Raw genomic sequence first — 21,600 nt, 5'->3', positions numbered from 1 at the left:
TGGAATCGTGTATGTAACTGGCAACATCAGCCTTCCTAATGCTGTGACATTTTAATACAGTTTCATCATGTCGTGTGACCCCCCCCCAAACAGTTTGCTTTTGTAATAAATCATAATGTAAATATTTTCTGGAGATATAGAGGTTTGCCCGAGGGGTTGCAACCCCCAGGTTTGGAACATAACGTGTATATAATATAGCATGTCATAGGCCAACTGTCCAGCTGAGGAAGACCAGGAAACGGGCTTAGGAAGCCGACTGCTTTTCCAGCTTCAGTCATGACACAGAGTCCCTGTGCCCTTCCAGATACAGGGTCCCACGGCAGGTGCCACTGAGCTATACTCCCAGGCATGGCGAATATTACTGGATGTCTTTCCACCCTACTGCAGTGGTGAGCTTTGTGCTGACCTGACCTCATGAGTATAACTGGACACTGTCTTGAGGACAGTAGTTCTCAACCTTCCTAATGCTACCACCCTTTAACACAGTTCCTCTTGTTGTGGTGACTCCCAACCATAAAGCTACTCTGTTGCTACTTCATAACTGTGACTTTGCTACTGTTGTGCATCATAATGTAAATATCTAATTTGCAGGCTATCTGATATGCAACCACCCCACAGGGATTGATTGTGAGCTAAAACTTGAGAAATCTGCCTTAGGAGTTTGGCAGGAGCAGCACAGGGTAATGTTGTTAACAGGGTAATTTTTCATCTTCGCTTCAGCAGTCTGGTCGTTTAAGGTCACATAGCAGTGGGAGTGAGAGCTAGACCTGCTCAGGGGCTGAGCTCTTGTCTAGTGACTTGAGAGAGGGAAGGAGCAATATGGCCTTGGATAGTAGCTAACTGGGGAGGCAGAGAGACTGAAAGCTCTCTGCTTGGCTAGCTAAAAAAGTCGATAGGTCAGGCCCTGGCAGTGCTTAGGACTTGGGTTGGGCCGGAGAGAGGCCGCTGCAAGGGCTCTGGGCCAGAGCACACCAGCTGACACAGGCAGAGGAACCCCTGGTGCCAGGCTCCTGATGCCACGTGCCCAGTCCATGAGGTGCTTCCCTGGCTCCAGCTGCCCTTGACTGTACAGTTACAGCCCTACTTGGCCAAGGCGTACTTGGCAGGCATTCAGTGAGCTTGTGCTGTAGGTAGAACTAGCAGCTCGGGGAGGCTGGAAGCCCCAAGTGGCTCCCCTGGACTGGGCAGTTTCCCTTCTTGTGTGGTTTGTCACTGAACCTTTTCCTCAGCAGTCCCTCTTCTAGCCTTCATGCTTTCACTCTCTCCTGGTGTTCCCAGACCCAGCCAGTGGGGCCTCTTGATGAGCCTGGGCAGCAGTCGTAGAGGTGAGGGACTCAGTAGTGGGGCCTTTTGTCTACACTTCCCACCCGCCTTTGACTTGGCTGGAGGGAATTTCCCTGTGACTCACTCTGCTGGTACTTCCTGTGGTCACCAGGGCTGGGGCCAGGGGGACCCAGCCAGGCGGCTTGGTGTTCTGGGGTCACTGAGGGAGGGTGGGCCTGGTGATTCCCGGAGGCAGGCTGCAGACCATATTTGGGAAATTGGTTTTTCTTGTCTGTCGCTTGGGGATGGGGACTCTGAGCTTGGTGGGCTGTGGGGTAGTTCCCACCCATGCCTGCTCATCAGAGCTCTGGCCTCTGGACACACGATAGCTGTCTGTCTGCCTCTGTTCCAGCCTGACCCAGAACCCAGGAGGTGGTCCACTGTTTTCTTTTTCTGGATAAGTATTTTTTTCCTTTCCTTTAAAAAAAATTGCATTTAGAATAATAGTGTTTTTTTTTTTTTTTTTTTTTTTTTTTTTTTTTTTTTTTTTTTTCAGAGCTGGGGACCGAACCCAGCTCTACCACTGAGCTAAATCCCCAACCCTAATAATAGTGTTTTTTAATGACATTTTCATACATATTTAATTTTGATTGATTCCCCCTCAAACATAATTTTTTCAACTTCCAAATAAGGAATACTTATCAAATACAAGTTGGAAAATTCTGTAAATAAGAAGAGAGAATATCCACTCCCATTGTCTTGAATATTTTCAGTGGTATCTGACACCTCATTTTAAAATTTCAAATGATGTTTTATCTTTTATTATGGAGGAGCTTTTTGGGAGTGAGGATATCACTATAGTAACCTAAAACTCTGAGTCCTCCTGCCTCAGCTTCCTGAATGCTGGAAGTACTGGAATATTCTATGCCCAGCTTATTTTGTGCACTGTGACTCTTCTGTAGCTGGTGTGACCAGAGTTCAGGGGCTGCCCCCTCTAGGCTGCCTGCCTGCTTGGCTCCTCCCTGGGACCTGTTCTTTTTGGCTCCTAGGTCCTCTGCCCCTACCCTTTCTGGGGCACTTTCCATCTAGTGCTCCTTACCTGTCAGTGTGGCAGGCCTAGGAGACAACTCAGAGGTAGCCCTCTGGGACTTTAATGCTTCAGAGCCTGTACTCCCACTTTGGATTTTGTCCCAGTGGCATGGCCCTTCCTGCTGCCTGGAATTCCAGCTCCTTTTTTTTTTTTTTTTTTTGGGGGGTTTCTTTTTTCCGGAGCTGGGGACCGAACCCAGGGCCTTGCGCTTCCTAGGCAAGCGCTCTACCACTGTCCAGCTCCTAATTGATTGCATGGAGGAGCTGAGGTATGTAGGATGCTGGCGGCTTTGTTGTTTGGTTGGTTTAGCTCTGTTTGACTGCAGGTTGTGTACCACCAGCCTGGCCAGGGAACAGTTTTACTTCTTGGGCCTCAGTAACCAAGGCCACACAGCCAGAGCCAGAGCCCAGGTCCCATTGCTAAGTGTAGATCTCTCTGTCTTCAGACCCAGGAAACTTAGGAGGGCCCTTGTAGGTCACCCATAGTTAACGTTCATCTGGAGGCCAGTGGGGTGCAGCTGACCTGGTTGGGTGCCCAGCGGGGGGTCTCAGTCAGCCCTGCTGAGGCAGTTGGTCTTCTGCTACTCTAAGATGACAGATATCCTAGCCACACCCAGACCAGATTCCTGTCTTCCTCCTGCCCTCTGCCATCTCGAAGCCCAGGAGCAAGGAAGTAGTAAAAACAGGACTGCTCAGGTTACAGTGGCCATCTTGGAGCTTCCTACTCTATCTTGTGCCTTATTCCCTGTCTACCATACTGTTATCCTCCTGCTTCAAGTCACGTAGCCCCAGCATAGCCTACTTGGCTCCTGAGCCACATGAAGCGCCCTCCGGGAGCGTCTCCCCATTACAGAAAGGTTGTCGTAGTACCCGTTTCTTAGAGCAGCTGCGACAGTTGACAAAAGCTCCAGTAAAGGAAGGGGTGCTGCTCTCCTTTGCTTCTACCCGTTTTTCCTGATGCATCTTCCTCAAGCCCAGAAACACTCACAGTAGATTACAGTAATATGTCTGGGATCTGCTTCTGGATAATTATGACTATAACTCAGGAGGGCGGGGCTGACACCTCACCTATACCTCCTCATTGATCCCCTGTGAATACCCACTCCTGCCTGCACCACTTCCCTAAACACCGGAAAGACCCGAAGGACCATGTGGCCCTCTGTGTGTGTACTTGATGGAACTGAGCATACATCAGTAGTCTTGATCCTTTGATTTCCCTTGGATGGCCTCTCTGTATATTGTAGGTTTTCTGTTGGTCCTGTCTTGTCTTTTTGATTGTATGAGCTCCTCCAGGTTCCTGCTGACTTTGCTTGCCCAGCGCTGGGCCTTTGTCTTTGATTTCTGATCCAGTAATCGGTGGTGCCAGGTCAGGGCCACACCGGCTGCCTTCTTGCAGTGAATTTCCTACATTCCCCATCACTTTCCAGCCCTTGTCCTGCCCCATCCCTGCTTAGAGTTGTCCTCATAGCTAGGAAAAAGTGCTTGTGCCTTTTAGAAGTGGCTTATTCGTGTATTGTCCTCTCTTCCTCCATTTCGTTTTAAAAGAATTTCTCAAAAATAAAATAAAAAAGCCCTGTGGCGTAAGTGATGAATTGTTATGATGCTCTATTATCCGAGTTCACATTATTCTCTCAGTCTCAGGTGCATTTCAAGACTCCCAAAGATTAGTATTAAGCATTCCATATACTATATTTTTTTCCAGTATGTGTTTGTCTATAATAGTTTTTTTTTTTTTTTTTTTTTGTCAAGGTCTTACCATGTATCCCTGGTTGGCTTGGAACTCACTCTGTAGACCAAGCTGACCTCAGACTCACAGAGATCCACCTGCCTCTGCTCTCCTCAAAGTGCTGGGACTGAAGGAGTGCACTGCCATGCCTGACTTTTTTTTGTCATCTTTAATTTATAAATGTGGTTTGCTAAGAGATTAGTAACAATAATAGAACAATTGTAATATATTATAATAAAAGTTAAGTGATTGGGCCCTCCAGAAATATAAATTAACTTTAGCCTTTTCACTTAACAGAAGCACTTTTATAGCTTCTCTTTGGCAAACTTGAATTATATAAGAGTTACTGTTGGAGTGCTTTGGGAACATTACAATAGGGATTACATGAGCATAGTGAGCCCTAAGTAGCGGAATCGATCTGATACCCCAGATAGCAACCAAGTAATCAGCAAGCAAGAAGTACACACAGGATGGTCCCAGGGAGGTGGAGTAGAGTAGCAAGAGGTTTCATTATACTTCTTAGAATTGCCTAGTATTTCTGGAATTTTTAAATTAATATTTTTGGGCAGTGGTTGACCATATACCTATATATAACTAAAGCCATAGAAAGTGGGACCATGAGTGATGGGCAGGCCACTGTCCTGAGAGAGCATAAGACACTGACCTCGCATCACAGAGGCGAGTCACCCCACGTGGGGTGAGTTGGGGGAGATTGGTGCGGTATTTTCCTTTTATTCAACTTTTTAAAACTTTTTTTATTAATTTTTATTTATATGAGCACACTGTAGCTGTCTTCATGCACACCAGAAGAGGGCATCAGATCCCATTACAGATGGTTGTGAGCCATCATGTGGTTACTGGGATTTGAACTCAGGACCTCTGGAAGAGCAGTCGGTGCTCTTAACCACTGAGCCATCTCTCCAGTCCCCCTTGTTCAAGGTTTTTTTTTTTCTTTTTTTTCTTTTTTCTTTTTTCTTTTTTCTTTTTTTCAGAGCTGGGGACGGAACCCAGGGCCTTGCGCTTGCTAGGCAAGCGCTCTACCACTGAGCTAAATCCCCAACCCCTTGTTAAGTTTTTATCTGAGTAAAACCATTTTGACTGGGTCTGGAGAGATGGCTCAGTGGTTAAGAGCACTGACTGCTCTTCCAGAGGTCCTGAGTTCAATTCCCAGCAACCACAGGGTGGCTCACAACCATCTGTGATGGGATCTGATGTCCTCTTCTGGTGTGCATGAAGACAGCTACAGTGTACTCACATACATAAAATAAACCTTTAAAAAAAAAAAAACCATTTTGACCATTTGTCTGGTGCCAGGTGCGTGTGGTAAGCAGGTGACTTCTATTGCTGTGTGCCATTTTCACCCATTGTTGATTCCTTTATGAAGATGGTCATGTGATCTGCAGCCAATGACCGATTGTTTCCTGTGGTGTGTGTATTCTTCTCCCACCCCACCATTTTCTTCCTCTGGAAGAATTGCATTGTCCTGGACACAAGGGTCTGAACCTTGGCACTAGAGTGGAGAGAACGCCTTACTTCTCAGCTTAAGGGACACATTTGAGTTTCTCCATTAATTCCTGGCTTTGGGTAGATGAATTAGGATAATGTTCCTTTTGTCTTCAGAAACTGTGGTTGCTGGGCAATCATGGCACGCACCTTTAATCCCAGCACTCCAGAGGCAGAGGCAGGTGGAGCTCTGTGAGTTTTGTGGGTTTGAGGCCAGTCTGGTCTACAGAGCGAGTTCTAGGATAGCCAAGGCTATATAGAGAAACCCTGTCTCAAAAAAACAGAGACAGACAGACAGACAGATGGACCTATTTTGGTCAGTTTGTTTCTCATCCGTGAACTGCTCATTGGTACCCTAGTGGCTAAATGGCCATATCCTTAACTTTCTGGTATAGACTGCCACGTGACTTCAGACTTCAGACTTCAGACTTCAGGGATATTTTAAAGATTTGATTTTATTTAAAAAATATATGTGATGTGTATGATGTGTCTGCATACATGTGTGAGTATAGGCACCTACAGAGCCCAGAGGAGAGTGTTGGATCCCTGGACCTAGGTTTTGAGCGATCCACTGTTAATGCTGGAAACCAAAGTCAGTGCCTCCGCCATAGCAGGAAGCTCCCTTTTAACTGCCGAGCCACCTCTCCAGCCCCAGGAATGATTGTTACTAACACATTGAAAGCTGTCTCTGGGGTGTCGATGGCAGGTACTGCTTTTGAGCATTGGAGGCCCCAGCTCAGCTGAAAGATACACTGGGGTCAACTCCACTTTGCTCCTGATGGACAGGAAAGGTGCCCTGCTATTGCCAGATGTGACCAAGTACCTTTTGAAAGCCAAAACTGGTACCCATTGATTCTGGAATGGGTGGAACTGGGTAAGGTCTGTGCCTGTCCTTCTATATTCATGTCCACTGTGTCTTCTCTCCTCAGAACGTGCTGGCCAAAGCCCTCTATGACAACGTAGCTGAGTCCCCGGATGAACTCTCCTTCCGAAAGGGTGACATCATGACAGTGCTCGAGCGGGACACTCAGGGCCTGGATGGCTGGTGGCTCTGCTCACTGCATGGGCGCCAGGGCATTGTGCCTGGTAACCGCCTCAAGATTCTGGTTGGCATGTATGACAAGAAGCCAGCAGCACCTGGACCAGGCCCACCTGCCACCCCACCCCAGCCCCAGCCCAGCCTTCCCCAGGGCGTCCATACTCCGGTACCTCCAGCTTCCCAGTACAGTCCCATGCTCCCCACTGCATACCAGCCCCAACCTGACAATGTGTACCTGGTACCCACTCCCAGCAAGACTCAGCAAGGTCTCTACCAAGCCCCTGGACCCAACCCACAGTTCCAGTCACCCCCAGCCAAACAAACATCCACATTCTCAAAGCAAACACCTCATCACTCATTTCCCAGCCCTGCCACAGACCTTTACCAGGTGCCTCCAGGGCCTGGAAGTCCAGCCCAGGACATTTACCAGGTGCCACCTTCCGCTGGCATAGGGCATGACATCTACCAAGTCCCTCCATCTTTGGACACTCGCAGCTGGGAGGGAACGAAGCCACCGGCAAAGGTAAGGCCAACTTGGCACAGCTGTAAACCCCATGGGGTTAGCCTAGGGCCTTGGTCACCACATTACCCACACTCCAGTATCATTATGTATTTGGTCTGAGGTCAAGGAGGGTGTTAGCATTTTGTCTAAGCTCTGCCCCACAGTCACCTGGCAACAGCCAGGTATGCCTGACACTATAAAAGGGGCTGCTCGGGGTTGGGGATTTAGCTCAGTGGTGGCGCTTGCCTAGGGAAGCATAAGGCCCTGGGTTGGGTCCCCAGCTCAAAAAAAGAACCCAAAAAAAAAAAAAAAAAAAAAAGGGGGCTGCTTGTCCCACACCCCTCTCTCTTGCTCTCTCTCTTGCTCCTCTCTTGCTCTTGCCTTCCTGCCCCTGTTCTTTCCTCCCATTCCTCTACTCCTATTCTCTCCTCCTCCTCCTCTTCCTCTTCTTCTCCCCCCCCCCCCTCTCTCTCTGTCTTTCTCTGCCCCTACTACCCTCTTAACGCCCTTCCCCATGCCCTGAATAAACTCTATTGTACTCTACACCATTGTGTGGTGGTCCCTCAGGGGGAAGGGATGCCTCAGTGGCCCATGCTGAGTCACCTCCTTCCCCACACCTCCATAGAACATATTATCTCCCTCTCTTTATCTTTTTATAAACACATCAGAGGGAGGTATCTGGATAAACCTTTCCTTTTATCTGATGTGAGCAAGGGACGTTGAGGTGGCCATGAGGATGAGGATCTTCAGCAGGCTGCCCTGAGTCGGAGAATGTTAATCACAGGCTGCAGCCTGTGACAAGTCTAGAGGTGTGAAGAAGTGTCCTGGGGTTCCAAGTGAGCAGGAAAAGCCAGAGCAGCAAGCCAGGGGACAGTCTCTGCCTGATGACCAAAGCTGAAGTGAAGTCCAAGCAGGAGGAACCTGCCGTAGCTCGTGGTGAGGTCAGAGCATAACCCGGAGGCCATCGCAGAGGGGACTGAGAAGAGCAGTGCGTCTCCCCTCAGAAGTTGCATCTAGGGGTTGGGGATTTAGCTCAGTGGTGAGAGCGCTTGCCTAGGGAAGCGCAAGGCCCTGTTGGTCCCCAGCTCCGGAAAAAAAAGAACCAAAAAAAAAAAAAAAAAAAAAAAAAAAGAAGTTGCATCTAGAGGCCGCAGGCCGAGACAGGAGACTGCCCGCTCTGCCCCACCCTGCTGCCTGGGAGGCTAGGCTGAGCCTTGTCAAATGTGTGTCACTTAAAGGGACTTCCCTGAGGAAAAAGGAGCAGGCTGCTGAAGGACTTGCATCCCCATCCCCCATCCCCCCCCCGCTCCAACCCCCACCCTGGCCTTCTGGGCCCCATGAGGGTGGGGAAGTCACTTTGTCCTTCGAGTTGAGATCTAGCTGTCCCTTGCTCCATAGACTTTAATCCCAGCACAGGGAGGCAGAGGCAGATTTATCTCTTTTTTGAGATAAGCCAAGTCTTTTGTTTGAGACCAGCCAAGTCTACATAGTGAGGTTTAGGACAGCCAGACCACATAGTGAGACTCTGTCTCAAACTAAACAAAACAGGGAGTGGAGGTCCTGGGCCTGCCCTCCAGATGCTGAGGATAGAGTTACCATGCCCAGCTCCGTGAATCTCCTCCATGTCTTCCTCTGCTGTGCCCTAAAGCCTTAACAGCTAGACAGGCGCCCAGAGGCCCTGGTGGAGACAGCCAACTGTGGTTGGCACAGCAGCCCCTAGGAGAACAGCACAGCCCAGCAGAGTCAGTGTCATGGTCTGATGTCTAGTCCAGAGCCACCTACGTCTGGGGACATTGGCCTCATGCATGCTCAGCCAAGGGCCAAGGTGAAAAACTGCAGGTAGTGCCTGTTGCCCCATGCCGGCCCACAGAGAAGCTGGCATCCGAGGCCTGCGTTGGCCTGCAGAGGATGAGAGTTCTTGAACCCTGGCCTGGGTCTGACCACCAGCGGCTCCTGAGTCACTGGACCCCACTTAGTGCATGACCTGCCTCTTTAGTCACCTGACCAGTAAAAGGTCAAACTCCCCCCGGGGGGTGGTCCTGTGGAGATGAGAGTAGTACCTGTCCAGTGAGCCTTGAGACAGGCCAGGGTTCATCCCCTCCACACTCTCTCCCCACACACAAATGCATGTGCACACCTATTACACTGGTCCCAGTCAGTTCCTCACCTCCTGCCCTTGCAGTAAAAGCTTGGCTCAGCAGTTCATCTGGGCTGGAGGAAGCCTGCCTCACTAGCCATGGCCTTGCCTACGTTTGGTAGGACTGTCCAGGCCAGCGTCCCTAAGACTGACCCATCTGTAACCTAGGAAGAGAAGCCCCTGTGCCCATTCCTAAGAAGCTTGGTCATTCCCTGGCTGGGCAGCCATTGCACCTGCTTTTATCTCATGAACTTGAAAGAAATGCTTGTTTGCCATAGAAAATACATAAGAACCAGAGTCTAGAGATAAATCCCTACTCGGGATACTCACGGGCAGTTGTTAGCACATTTTGTCTAGCCTCTTCTCTATTGACTTTTACAGATCCGTATGTATACTTTTTCTTTTGTTTTTTCAAGACAGGGAGGGTTTCACTGTAGCCCAGGCTGGCCTCAAATTCACAGAGACCAACCTGCCTCTTGTCTCCTGAGTGCTGGGACTAAAGGCTTTCGTTTCGTTACCACCTCCTGGACTCCTGGGGCATTCTCATTCATTCTCTCTCTCTCTCTCTCTCTCTCTCTCTCTCTCTCTCTCTCTCTCTCTCTCCCTCCCTCTCTCTCTCTCCACACACAGAGAGAGACTTACTCTATCTCAGGTTGGCCCCAACCTTGTTACATCCTCTACCCTGCCCTGTCCTTGCACCCCGTAGTCCTCCCGCCTTCAAAGTTTGTGACCCCCTGCATTGTGCCTGCTGTTTTTGCATTTCAAAATTGTAAGTTCATCACAACACACCAAAAGCACTTTCTTGGTTATTAAATTTCTTCCCAAGACTGGGATGAGGTTTTGATGCTATGTTGTAGTCTCCCCTGAAGATTTTGTGTGTGTGTGTGTGTGTGTGTGTGTGTGTGTGTGTGTGTGTGTCTGTCTGTCTGTCTGTCTGTCTGTCTGTCTGTGTCTGTCTTGCCTGTCTGCATGAGTATATGCCATGTGTCCATGGCCAGAAGACTGGAGTTACATGAATTATAAGCTTCTTGATGTGCTGGGAACCAAACTTGGGTCCTCTGAGAGAGCAGCAGCCACTTTTTGTAAGCCACCATGTAGTTACTGGGGTTTGAACTCAGCACCTCTGGAAGAGCATTCAGTGTTCTTAACCACTGAGCCATCTCTCCAGCCTCACAGTAAGTCCTTTTAACCTATGAACCAACTCTCCAGGGCCCCACTCCCACCTCTTTTATTTTATTTTTTTAAATATTTTTTAAGATTTATTTATTAGATATGAATACACTGTAGCTGTCTTCAGACACACCAGAAGAGAGCATCAGATCTCATTACAGATGGTTGTGAGCCACCATGTGGTTGCTGGGATTTGAACTCAGGACCTGAGGAAGAGCAGTCAGTGCTCTTAACCACTGAGCCATCTCTCCAGCCCCCTATTTTGTTTTATTTTTTTTTATTTCTTTATTTTTTTTTAATGTATGAGTACACTGTAGCTGCCTTCAGACACACTAGAAGGGGGCATTGAATCGCGTTACAGATGGTTGTGAGCCACCATGTTGCTGGGAATTGAACTCAGGATCTTTGGAAGAGCAGACAGGGCTCTTATTAACCACTAAGCCATCTCTCCCACCTCTTTTTAAAACATTTATTTGTTAGAAATATTGTTTTTTTAAAGACAGAATTTCTTTGTAGCCTCAGCTGTCCTGGAACTAGCTCTGTAGACCAGGCTGGCTCTGCCTCAGAGTGCTGGGACTAAAGGCATGAGCCGCCATCACTTGGCTTATTTTTTTTTTTTTTTTTTTTTTTTTTTTTTTTTTAAAGATTTATTTATTTATATGTAAGTATACTGTAGCTGTCTTCAGACACACCCGAAGAGGGCATCAGATCTCATTACAGATGGTTGTGAGCCACCATGTGGTTGCTGGGAATTGAACTCAGGACCTCTGAAAGAGCAGTCAGTGCTCTTAACCACTGAGCCATCTCTCCAGCCCACTTTTTTAAATTTATGTTCTCTTCATAAATCTTGTAGCATGATTTTATTACAAAGAACATGGCAGCAAATTTGTTCCTACATCTTGCTTTCAAAACCTCTGACTCTCTGGTGTCTGAAACTATGACCCCTTGTTCCAGGGACTGAGGGGACAGTGCCATAGCGTGTATTACCTGTGGGAGTAAGTGATAAGGATGGGGCCAGGAGAGCTTGTCCCTGGAAGAGTGGCCATCTGCTGTGTAGGTGGAGAGAGCAAAGTCTGAAGTCCCCAGGGTCCTCTGTCTAGGCATGGGCACCAAAGGCCGAGGTACAGGGGCTCTAACATGCAGTGGGACCCCAACAGGGAAGGCATCTGTCTGCAAGGCCACTTTTGAAGGCGCGTTCCTGGGTCAGGAACTAAGCTTGCCAGGGGAGAGAAATACATGTAAACCAAGAAATACATATGTGTCTGGGAAGCAGTACTAACTGGTCAGCAAAGGGTGATGATGTGCTCCACCAAGTAGGCAGGCGGCCCCTGTCAGGCCCATGATAGTCCTGTGGTACTCCATTTCCAGAGGAGGGATAGGCATTTCTATGGGAGGCTAGATTGTGAGCAACCAAGCTGCAGCTGGTGTAAGCCAGTGAGATGTTGTCCATTTTGCAGTAGGGAAGATAAGCAGCCAAGCTGTCTGGAGGGGTGGGGCTCCAATGCAGAGTGAGCAGCCAGAGACTCCTCTTGTCTTTGTTCCTCCTCCTCAACTCCTGCTGCTCGGATCCCTGCCCTGGTCCCTGTAGAGCCAGGGCTACTCTGGAGGTTTCATCCCCATTTAAAACAGACGAGCTGGGGTGTGTTTCTGCATTCAGTCTCCCTTTTTCCTCAAACTTGTGGGAAAGTATAGGCTAGAAAGAAAACAACTCCCTCTAGCCCAGCCTAACATGCGTGTCTGTCTGTCTGTGTCTCTCCCTCCAGGACCTGCTAATGGGGCATCAGGTGCAGAGCATGCAGCCTGTGATTAGCAGGGCTCAGTAGCTCTCTGATGAATCCATTTCCCTAATGAGCTTCTCTTTTTCCTGCTTTCTCTGTTGAGCAACAGAGAAACATTTGCTAACAGAAAATTCCTAACAGAAAACCATTTGCTAGCCAATATAGCTGCTTACTGTCACCTGACTCAGTTCAGGAATAGGAGCTCCCTTTAATGTTAAGACTAACCACTGGGGGGTCTGGCAGTGAGAGCCTCTGGCCTGTGCTTGCAGCCCTGTCTACGTGAAGCCTGGATGGGTGCCGACAAGGCAGGGTGCTCTGCTCTCTCTACTGAGGCCTGGCTTGCCTCTGAGAAATGCACTATCTGCCCCTTTGGGGATTGAATTCCCACCTACGAAGCTTTGGGCCTAGAGAAGCCTCAGGCCTTGCCACAGCCTTCTCTAACCTGCCACGTCCCTCCAGCTCCAGTCTGCTCTGCCATGGGCAGGTTCCAACATCTAAAAATAACCCTGGAGGGGACTCAAGTCTGGGGCCTGAGCAGGGAGATGAGTCTGGAGAGGCAGCTGCAACTCCGCCCCCAGGCCCTGTTATTGGTGGCTGGGGACACCCCACAGAGGAGACCCTGAAGCTGCTTCAGTGGTACACACCAGCCTGCCAGGCTGTCTGCCAGAGGGAGCCCAGAAAGGAGCCCAGCTGGCCTGCATGTCAACTGCCTAGCTCAAATGTGCTGCCTGGGAGGTAGTCAGGTCGGCCGAGTGCCCCTGTGTCCTGTGGGGGCTGGGAATGGGGAGAGGGCACTGGTGTGGGCCTGCTGAAGCTTCAGTTGAGTTCTAGGATGTTGAGCCTGAAGGAGGCAGGGTATGTGTGTGGAGGCCCTGAGTCAACCCTGTCCCAGACATCCCCTTTGATTAGAAAACAAAAGGCCTTTCTGTGGAAAGGCTGAGCAGGGAGTCCCATGGGGGAGGTTACCCTGAGCCTGGCTGGAGAATCTTGTGGAGGGGAGGCTGCCTGGCTCACTTCCATCCCTACCAGGCTGAGTGCTGCTGTCAGGGGACAGCATGGTCTGGGGTCAGTATATGAGCATCCCAGAGTATACCTCCTGACGCTGCTGCTTCTCCGCACAGAGCCATAGCTTTGCTGCTGTGGCCCACTGCCGTAGATCCAGGGTCAAGGACCGGGAAGGAAGTGGCTGGCTCTCTGACCAGTGCTTCCCACCGAGGGCTTACCCTTTTAGGTGGGCAAGGTAGCTGTGGGTGTGCATACAGAGAACATAGGGTTGTGGTTCCTTTGCCATGTAGCTGACCTTCTATTCTAGCCCTGTGTGTCTGAAGAGTTAGCTCTGAGGTCATTCATTATGCTCGAGTCTAAGTTATGCTCCGGCAAGGGAAGGCTGCTGCAGTTCCAGGCAACATTCTTTGCCTCCAGAGTCTAGGAATGATGGTGATTCTTGCTGAGCAAAACTTTGTTTGGCAGGGCAGCTATGAGGTGTCAACAGCTATGACACAGGAGCCCTTACATGGGGTCCTGCTGTGCTCAGGATCCAGTGCAGGCTGGCCCCTTGCCCGCTGGCATTGCTTCTGGAGCCAGGCCTTTGTACCCTTCCTACTCCATCTTGTTGACCGTACAACCATAATCATACCCTGTTCTGTAGAGCTCCTGGGTTATCCAACTGTAGAGACTTCTGCTTCATGGCCTAGAACCAGGGAGCACTAAACAAAACCTAGGGGTCTGATTACGATTTCACAAACACCGCATTTCATTCTGGAAAAAGAGTGCCCGGGGAATGAGAAGCAGTACCGTAAAGCCTTGAAGAGCCACATTACTGTGTGTGGAGCATAGGGGCGGGGCTACAGTGGTACACCTGCTGTCTGTTCCCAGGTGGTGGTACCTACTCGAGTGGGACAGGGCTATGTGTACGAGGCCTCCCAGGCAGAACAGGATGAGTATGACACCCCACGCCACCTGCTAGCTCCAGGTTCCCAGGACATCTATGATGTGCCCCCTGTTCGAGGACTGCTTCCCAACCAGTATGGCCAGGAGGTAAGTGTTGACCAGAGGCATGGGAGAGGGCAGGGACTGGGCCTTGCTCTGGGACAGCTACATTTTCTCAGCCTAGCCAAGGCCTGGGTAGCACAGCCGCCACAGCTGAGGTACCTAAGGTAGGTTTCTGGGGACTTCCATTCTACCCATTAAACCAGGTATCCCTGACAGTTGTGTTCCTGCACCTTCTTTTGTGCCCTCCAGGTATATGACACCCCTCCTATGGCAGTCAAAGGCCCCAATGGCCGAGACCCGTTGTTGGATGTGTATGATGTGCCCCCTAGTGTGGAGAAAGGCCTGCCGCCGTCCAACCATCATTCGGTAAGGAGTCCCTGAATGCTGTGGCCTTGAAGGCTTCTAAAGGTGGAGAAAGGCAAGACTGGGTGTGTGTACTAGGCTTGGGCTGCTGTCTGCAGACCCTGGCTCTGCCCTTTCTTGATCTGGGGACAGATCTAGAAACTGAAGGCCCAGGCTGTAGAGATGGCTCAGTGACCAAGGCACTGTTTGCTCTTCTTGAGGACCAGAGTCAGTTCCCAGCTTCCATGCAGTGTCTGACTGCTCTCTGTAGCTGCAGTCTCAGGTGATCCAGTGTCTCCTTCTGACCTCTTGACACCAGGTGCATAGGCGTACACGCAGACAAAACATCCACACACATAAAATACATCAACCCTTATGAGCCTCAGACAGTGCTGAGGGGGGTCAGCAAGGAGACCACAAAATCTGTCTTCAAACCAGGACACTTGGGGTGTGAAAAGTTTGTTTGTTTTTTTTGGTTTTTTTTGTTTGTTTTTTTTTTCTTTTTTTGGAGCTGGGGACTGAACCCAGGGCCTTGCGCTTGCTAGGCAAGTGCTCTACCACTGAGCTAAATCCCCCAACCCCGAAAGGGGAAAGTTTTATAGAGTTGTCTTGGGAGCCGCCTGGACTAAAGCACCAGGCCCAACTAAGTGCTTGCTGTAGAACAGAAAGTCTGTCAGCCACTGCCAGGTCTGGTGATGTGAGGATGATGGAGGCAGCCTTGGCAATGTGGCAGCAAGTCTCTCCTGCATGTCTGTAGTTAAGACTTGGACCCTACGCACCTAACACAGAAGTCCCTCATACTGCCGGGGAGTTCCCATCTTCTAGATGAATAGCCAGGTACAGAGAATTAATTAGTCATCTGGCCCAGAGGTAGGCTCTTGACATAGACAGTATGGCTAAGAATCATGCTCGATGTGTACACCAGCTAGGTCTTGCCTTCAGTTCCATGGCTGGACAGATGGATAAAACCCTTAACCATAACTTGGTCCCCTAGGTGTATGATGTTCCTCCTTCTGTGAGCAAGGATGTACCTGATGGCCCACTGCTGCGTGAGGAAACATACGATGTACCCCCTGCCTTCGCCAAACCCAAGCCCTTTGATCCGACCCGACACCCATTAATCCTTGCTGCACCTCCTCCGGACTCTCCACCAGCTGAGGACGTGTATGATGTGCCACCCCCTGCTCCTGACCTCTATGATGTGCCCCCTGGTTTGCGGCGGCCTGGCCCTGGAACACTGTATGACGTGCCTCGAGAGCGGGTGCTCCCTCCTGAGGTGGCTGATGGGAGTGTAATTGATGATGGTGTGTATGCTGTGCCCCCACCAGCCGAGCGAGAGGCGCCAACAGATGGCAAGCGCCTGTCGGCCTCTAGCACGGGCAGCACACGCAGCAGCCAATCGGCGTCTTCCTTGGAGGTAATGGTGCCAGGTCGGGAGCCCCTGGAGCTGGAGGTTGCTGTGGAGTCCCTGGCTCGGCTACAGCAGGGTGTGAGCACCACCGTAGCCCACCTTCTGGACCTGGTGGGCACTGCCAGTGGCCCCGGGGGCTGGCGTAGTACCTCTGAGCCCCAGGAGCCTCCCGTGCAGGACCTGAAAGCTGCAGTGGCCGCAGTTCATGGGGCAGTACATGAGCTCCTGGAGTTTGCCCGCAGTGCAGTGAGCAGTGCCACCCACACTTCTGACCGCACTTTGCACGCCAAGCTTAGCCGGCAGCTACAGAAGATGGAGGATGTGTACCAGACACTGGTGGTCCATGGTCAGGTCCTTGACAGTGGCCGGGGAGGTCCAGGATTCACTCTGGACGACCTCGACCGCCTGGTGGCCTGCTCACGGGCTGTGCCCGAGGATGCCAAGCAGCTGGCCTCCTTTTTGCATGGCAATGCCTCGCTGCTTTTCAGACGGACCAAAGCCCCTGGCCCCGGGCCTGAGGGGAGCAGCTCCCTGCACCTCAACCCCACCGATAAAGCCAGCAGCATCCAGTCACGCCCTCTACCCTCACCTCCAAAGTTCACCTCCCAGGACTCTCCGGATGGCCAGTATGAGAACAGTGAAGGGGGTTGGATGGAGGACTATGACTACGTTCATCTGCAGGTGGGTGTTCACCCTGCCCAGTCTCAAGAGCTCTGACTCTGCCATTGTTGTTGCAAGGACCCTGATGCCCGATGCCCCTCTCATCCCACACAGAGAGGTCAGAGGGAAATTTGGGGTCCAGGATTGGCCACTGGTGAACCCTAGTGCTCTCCCTGTATCTTGCCCTGTTTTTGGACTGATAATCAACATGACTATGTCCTTGAGGATTGAAATGCTAACCAGGATTGCTCCAAAAACCTTGGGCCTGGGCTTCTCTGGTGGCCATAGATGTAACTCATTCTGTATATAGACATTCCAAGGAGACAGACACTGGGTTCCAGGGAGAGTAGACAGGGTGAATAGGGACATGTGTTAAGAGTAGCCCTCTGAAAAAGACCTGCATGCCATCTCATTTGTGGGCCAAGAGCAGAGTTTGGCTTTGATTTCTGGTGTGGGAGCCATTCCAGGAGGGCCATGACCTTGTGGAGTGAGTGCATCCTTTGCATGGGAGCCCTCCTGTGCCAAGCTGCGTCATTAGAAGCCACTTCTTCCTGGGACGGGTGTGCCTACACTGCCCCCTGGTGGTATTTCAGCCCTTGCACCTCTGGGACCTGTTGGTGCTTCTGTCCCAGAAGAGACTTTTCTCAGTCCTGGTCTTCTTTTCCCTCTAGGGGAAGGAGGAATTTGAGAAGACCCAGAAGGAACTGCTGGAAAAGGGCAACATCGTGCGACAGGGAAAGGGCCAACTGGAGCTGCAGCAGGTGAGGCTTCCATTGGTCATCTCTCACAGTGAGACCCAGCAGGGATAGAGCCCTACTGGCCTCTCTAGCCAGTCACCATCCAGCTCATGGCCATCACTGTCTTCTGATGAATTAAAGATGTCAGTCTCGCTGTGTCGCCTAGCCTCATCTTGAATGCCACCTAACTCACTGGTCTCCCGCAGCACCCTCTTGAGGAGCTGGGACCACAGCTGCGTACCCACTCAGTCTGACACGGCTTCTTCTGAAGCTGTCACCTGTAGCAGTTGACTAGTGTGCTTGAGACCTTACAGGCCTCGCTTAAATAAAACCCAAATGTCAGTACCGCGTACCTTGTAGAGAGCACAGAACACTGTAGGACTAGAAACACTGGCAGCCAGACTCACAGAAGCTGAGACAAGCTGCTTCCCACACACTGCCTCCCTGTGCCTGCTGGGGATGACACTTGTGAGCTGTCACACTGCCTGCTAACGTTGTTCTTAACTCCTTTCTCTAGGCTTGCTAGTGTCTGTTGTTGAATGTTTACGTTGTCCAGTTCTCCGTACAAATAACAGGGCTGTGTTTAGCCCCAGTTTTCTTCATATTTTGAATCATTTCTCAGGGTAAGAAAGTATTTCTGGAAAATACTGAGGATGTTGAGTTTTGAGTGTAAAGACAACACGGTGTAAAGATGAAGCCTGTCTCCTAGCTCCTCCTCTGGGTGTAGAGGAGGAAGGCAAGGGATCGCCTTCCCCACCCTGAGCTGAGCGGCCACTGTGGGGCTTGTTTGGAAGCTGCCTCACAGGTCTGATGGCAGAAGTGAGTGGTGTGTGAACTGCCTGGGGCCTGTGTGGCACATAGCAGGTGACAAAGAGTGCACGTTATTAACATGAGCCAGGCACACTCCTGTAATTCCAGCACTCAGGAGGCAGAGGCAAAAGGATCCTACTTTTAAGGCCAACCAGGATATGTGGCAAAATTCTCCTCCCGGATAATAGTTAAAATAGCTAACCATGTGTAGCCGTGGAGTGCCACATTTGGGGAAGCTGGCGTGGCGTTGTCTTTTCTTTGCACTCCCAGACCAGCCTTAGGCAGTGATGCTGCTGCCGACACTGGTGCTGTGCTCTGTCAATGGGCAGCGCTCTCATGAGTACAGATGCTTGCACATGTCTGTCTGTCAGCTGAGTCTAACCTTGTCCTGCCTCCCACAGCTGAAACAGTTTGAGCGACTGGAGCAGGAGGTGTCTCGTCCCATAGACCATGACCTGGCCAACTGGACACCAGCCCAGCCCCTTGTGCCGGGGCGGACAGGGGGGCTGGGGCCTTCAGACCGACAGCTGCTGCTCTTCTACTTGGAGCAGTGTGAAGCCAACCTGACCACACTGACAGATGCGGTGGACGCCTTCTTCACCGCAGTGGCCACCAACCAGCCACCCAAGATCTTTGTGGCACACAGCAAGTTTGTCATTCTTAGTGCACACAAGCTTGTGTTCATTGGGGACACACTGTCACGGCAGGCAAAGGCAGCTGATGTGCGAAGCCAAGTGACCCACTACAGCAATCTGCTGTGTGACCTCCTGCGTGGCATCGTGGCCACCACCAAGGCCGCTGCCCTGCAGTACCCATCCCCCTCTGCTGCCCAGGACATGGTAGACAGGGTCAAGGAGCTAGGCCACAGCACTCAGCAGTTCCGCCGTGTCCTGGGCCAGCTGGCTGCCGCCTGAGAGCAGAAGACTGGGCTGTGAGGCTGGGGAGTGGGTAGCGGTGGTGTGAGCTACCCAGGCGCTCGTCTTGAAGTGGAGATCCTGCAGGTTTGGGGACAGGTAACCCCAGCTCTGCTTTGGGCCTGGTGCCCTCAACTGTCCAGGGATTTGTACATATTTATATCAAGGCAGGATGCGGAATGCCTCCTCGGAGAGGCTGAGGAGCCCCGGCAGAGTGGACCATGGGCTGGGATCACCAGGGTTGGGGCACATGGGCTCCAGTCCACAGGGCTCCCTGGGACAGGAAGTACAGTGTGGTGTACACCTCTGCACCAAGAAAACCTAAAGAACTATTTTTCACTATTGATTTTTTTCCAATCATTTGACTAATAGTCTACATTTAATAAAATTTTAAAAATGAGAAGGAGCCTACAGAAATGCTTGAGACTGCCTCTGGGTGGGAAGGTGGATGTGTTCTTGACCCACCAAAGGGTCAAGGTGACCAGAAGTAGTGAAGAGTCTAGGAAGGGTAAAGTCCTTCCCAGAAGGTAGGTCCCTTCAGAACAGAATCAAAGCCCAGGGACCTGTGGGGAAGGCAGGCAGCCGGCCGGCCTGGCCACACAATGTCCTCTGTGCTAAGGGGAGCGTGTTATAGATTCAAGGCCTGAGGCCCAGAGCAGCAAGGTACCTTCTGGGTCTTCTGTACCCCAAGGAGAAAGTTTACAAGCCAAGGTACGCACAAAACAACCTCGCCTTCCAGGCTTCCTCAAACGTGGTAAAGTTCTCTGAGAGAACTTAGTCTGGGACACCCTAAACTGAACATGAATTTGGCCTCCAGGCTGGGAGGATTGGGACCTATACCAGGCCTTGACCTGGTTGGTGGTTCTTCTGGGAGTTTGGCAGCCTCTGGTCCAGAGGGGAGGACTAGAGTGTATGTTGGCACCCTGGTGGTCTCAGCTTTGACCACTGAGCGTATGAATGTGAGCCTCGGTTTTCTTACCTATGTAAAGAAGGAGCTAGGACTTGGAGATCTGCCACCAAGGAGCCGCACTGAGGCTACCTAGCCTCCTATCCCGTAGCTGCCTGGGAGAGCAAAACTGAAGGGGCAAATTCTTTATTTTTGTTTGGATTTTACTCAGATGCAGAGGTAGGAGGGATTCAGTTTCTAGTATCTTCCAAACATGGACATAACAGGCTGGGAGCAGTAGGGTGGGTGATGGTGCCCCAGGACCAGATGCCCACAAGGGGCCTAATCAAGGCTCCTGCGTAGAGGGGTACAGGACTTGTTTCCAAAGTCCCTGGGTACCTCAGCAGGGAAAGGGTGGATAGAATTTGGTAGAGTTTGTACAGTTGCTTGGTTTTGGTTTTTGGTTTTGGTTTTTTTTGTTGTTGTTGTTTTTTGTTTTTTTTCCCTTTTCTTTTTTTCGGAGCTGGGGACCAAACCCAGGGCCTTGCGCTTGCTAGGCAAGCGCTCTACCACTGAGCTAAATCCCCAACCCCCAGTTGCCTGGTTTTACTCATGACTCAGGTCTAGGTTCAGTGGTAACCCCATCTCTAACTTCCAAGGGACCTGGGCAACTGGTTTCCCTCTATGTTCAGAAGGCACCCAGCTCCCCTCCTGAGGAGAGGCTCCTTCCAGGGTTGTAAGCACCAAGTCTTTGGTACACTGAGAAGGGTCGAGGTTCAGTAGAGGAAGCCAGGGGAGCAGGAAGCCTGTGGTCCTTCAGGCCCAATAAGGTCAGCAGGTTAGCGAGTGGAGAGGACCAGAAACTGGTCATGCAGGAGGAGACTGGTGATGTACAGAGACCCTCGTGCTGGTGATCTCACTGCCCCAAACTTACATGCAGGAAGGGTGTTGGTCACACAGAGAAGAGACACCCGATGGGGCTGTGTGAGATCTTGGTTTCAGAGGTGGAGGGAGTTGGGGTCACAGTCATAGACCCTCGTCCTACCAGCTCACTGAACTCAACTCTGGGTCCTTAAGGACCTCTGTGGAACTGCTGCTGTCAGTCTGCCCAGGCTGGACCTCGAGCAGAGCCATCACTTGTCCTATCCTCCCTGGACAAGGAGCCTGGCACTGTGGCCACAAGCTATGGTCCTCTGAGGTGTATGGGTAGATGTCCCTGATAGATAGAAACTAGAAACTAGAAACTGAATCCCTCCTACCTCTAGGGGCTTACCACATGTGTCCCTTTTCTGGAAAGCCCTGTCAGTGATGAGAGACAAGGTCCATGGTGAATTGAAGCCTGGCCGGGTAGCACAACTTCAGAATCTACAGACAAAGTCAGACATGCTTGTGCTAGCAGGAAGGCAAAGGGACACTCTGGAGCTGCTTAGCCAGCCAGAAGACTCCAGCTGAGGGCCAGCAGTGGTGACAGGCCTTTAATCATAGCGCTTTGTGAGTGTGAGGCCAATCCTGTTTACAGGGCAAGTTCTAGGACAGCCAGGGGCTACACGGAAGAACAAAGTCCTCCCCGCTGAGACCACAGGGCTGAGCAGTCCCACCTTTCCGGAGCTAGAGACGTGCCCCTGGGGCTGTACAGCAGGC

At 51.0% G+C, this 21,600-nt stretch overlaps 1 protein-coding gene across 3 annotated transcripts in view; it reads left to right on the top strand.

The window, feature by feature from the left end:
• The window catches only part of Bcar1 (BCAR1 scaffold protein, Cas family member), a 35,166-nt gene extending 15,690 nt beyond the window's left edge, over positions 1–19,476 (top strand). For all 3 annotated transcript variants that reach the window (XM_032887530.1, XM_032887529.1, XM_032887531.1), the window contains exons 2-7: positions 6,511–7,143; positions 14,083–14,244; positions 14,449–14,565; positions 15,536–16,633; positions 17,284–17,373; positions 18,561–19,476. In XM_032887530.1, the coding sequence (XP_032743421.1) occupies positions 6,511–7,143; positions 14,083–14,244; positions 14,449–14,565; positions 15,536–16,633; positions 17,284–17,373; positions 18,561–19,073 (2,613 nt within the window). In that variant the 3' untranslated portion in view covers positions 19,074–19,476. The remainder of the gene's footprint in view (positions 1–6,510; positions 7,144–14,082; positions 14,245–14,448; positions 14,566–15,535; positions 16,634–17,283; positions 17,374–18,560) is intronic.
• Positions 19,477–21,600: the final 2,124 nt, after the last annotated feature.

Source organism: Rattus rattus, chromosome 17 (genome assembly GCF_011064425.1).
Source record: "Rattus rattus isolate New Zealand chromosome 17, Rrattus_CSIRO_v1, whole genome shotgun sequence".
NCBI lineage: Eukaryota > Metazoa > Chordata > Mammalia > Rodentia > Muridae > Rattus > Rattus rattus.
This window is presented reverse-complemented; position numbering and strand designations above follow the sequence as displayed.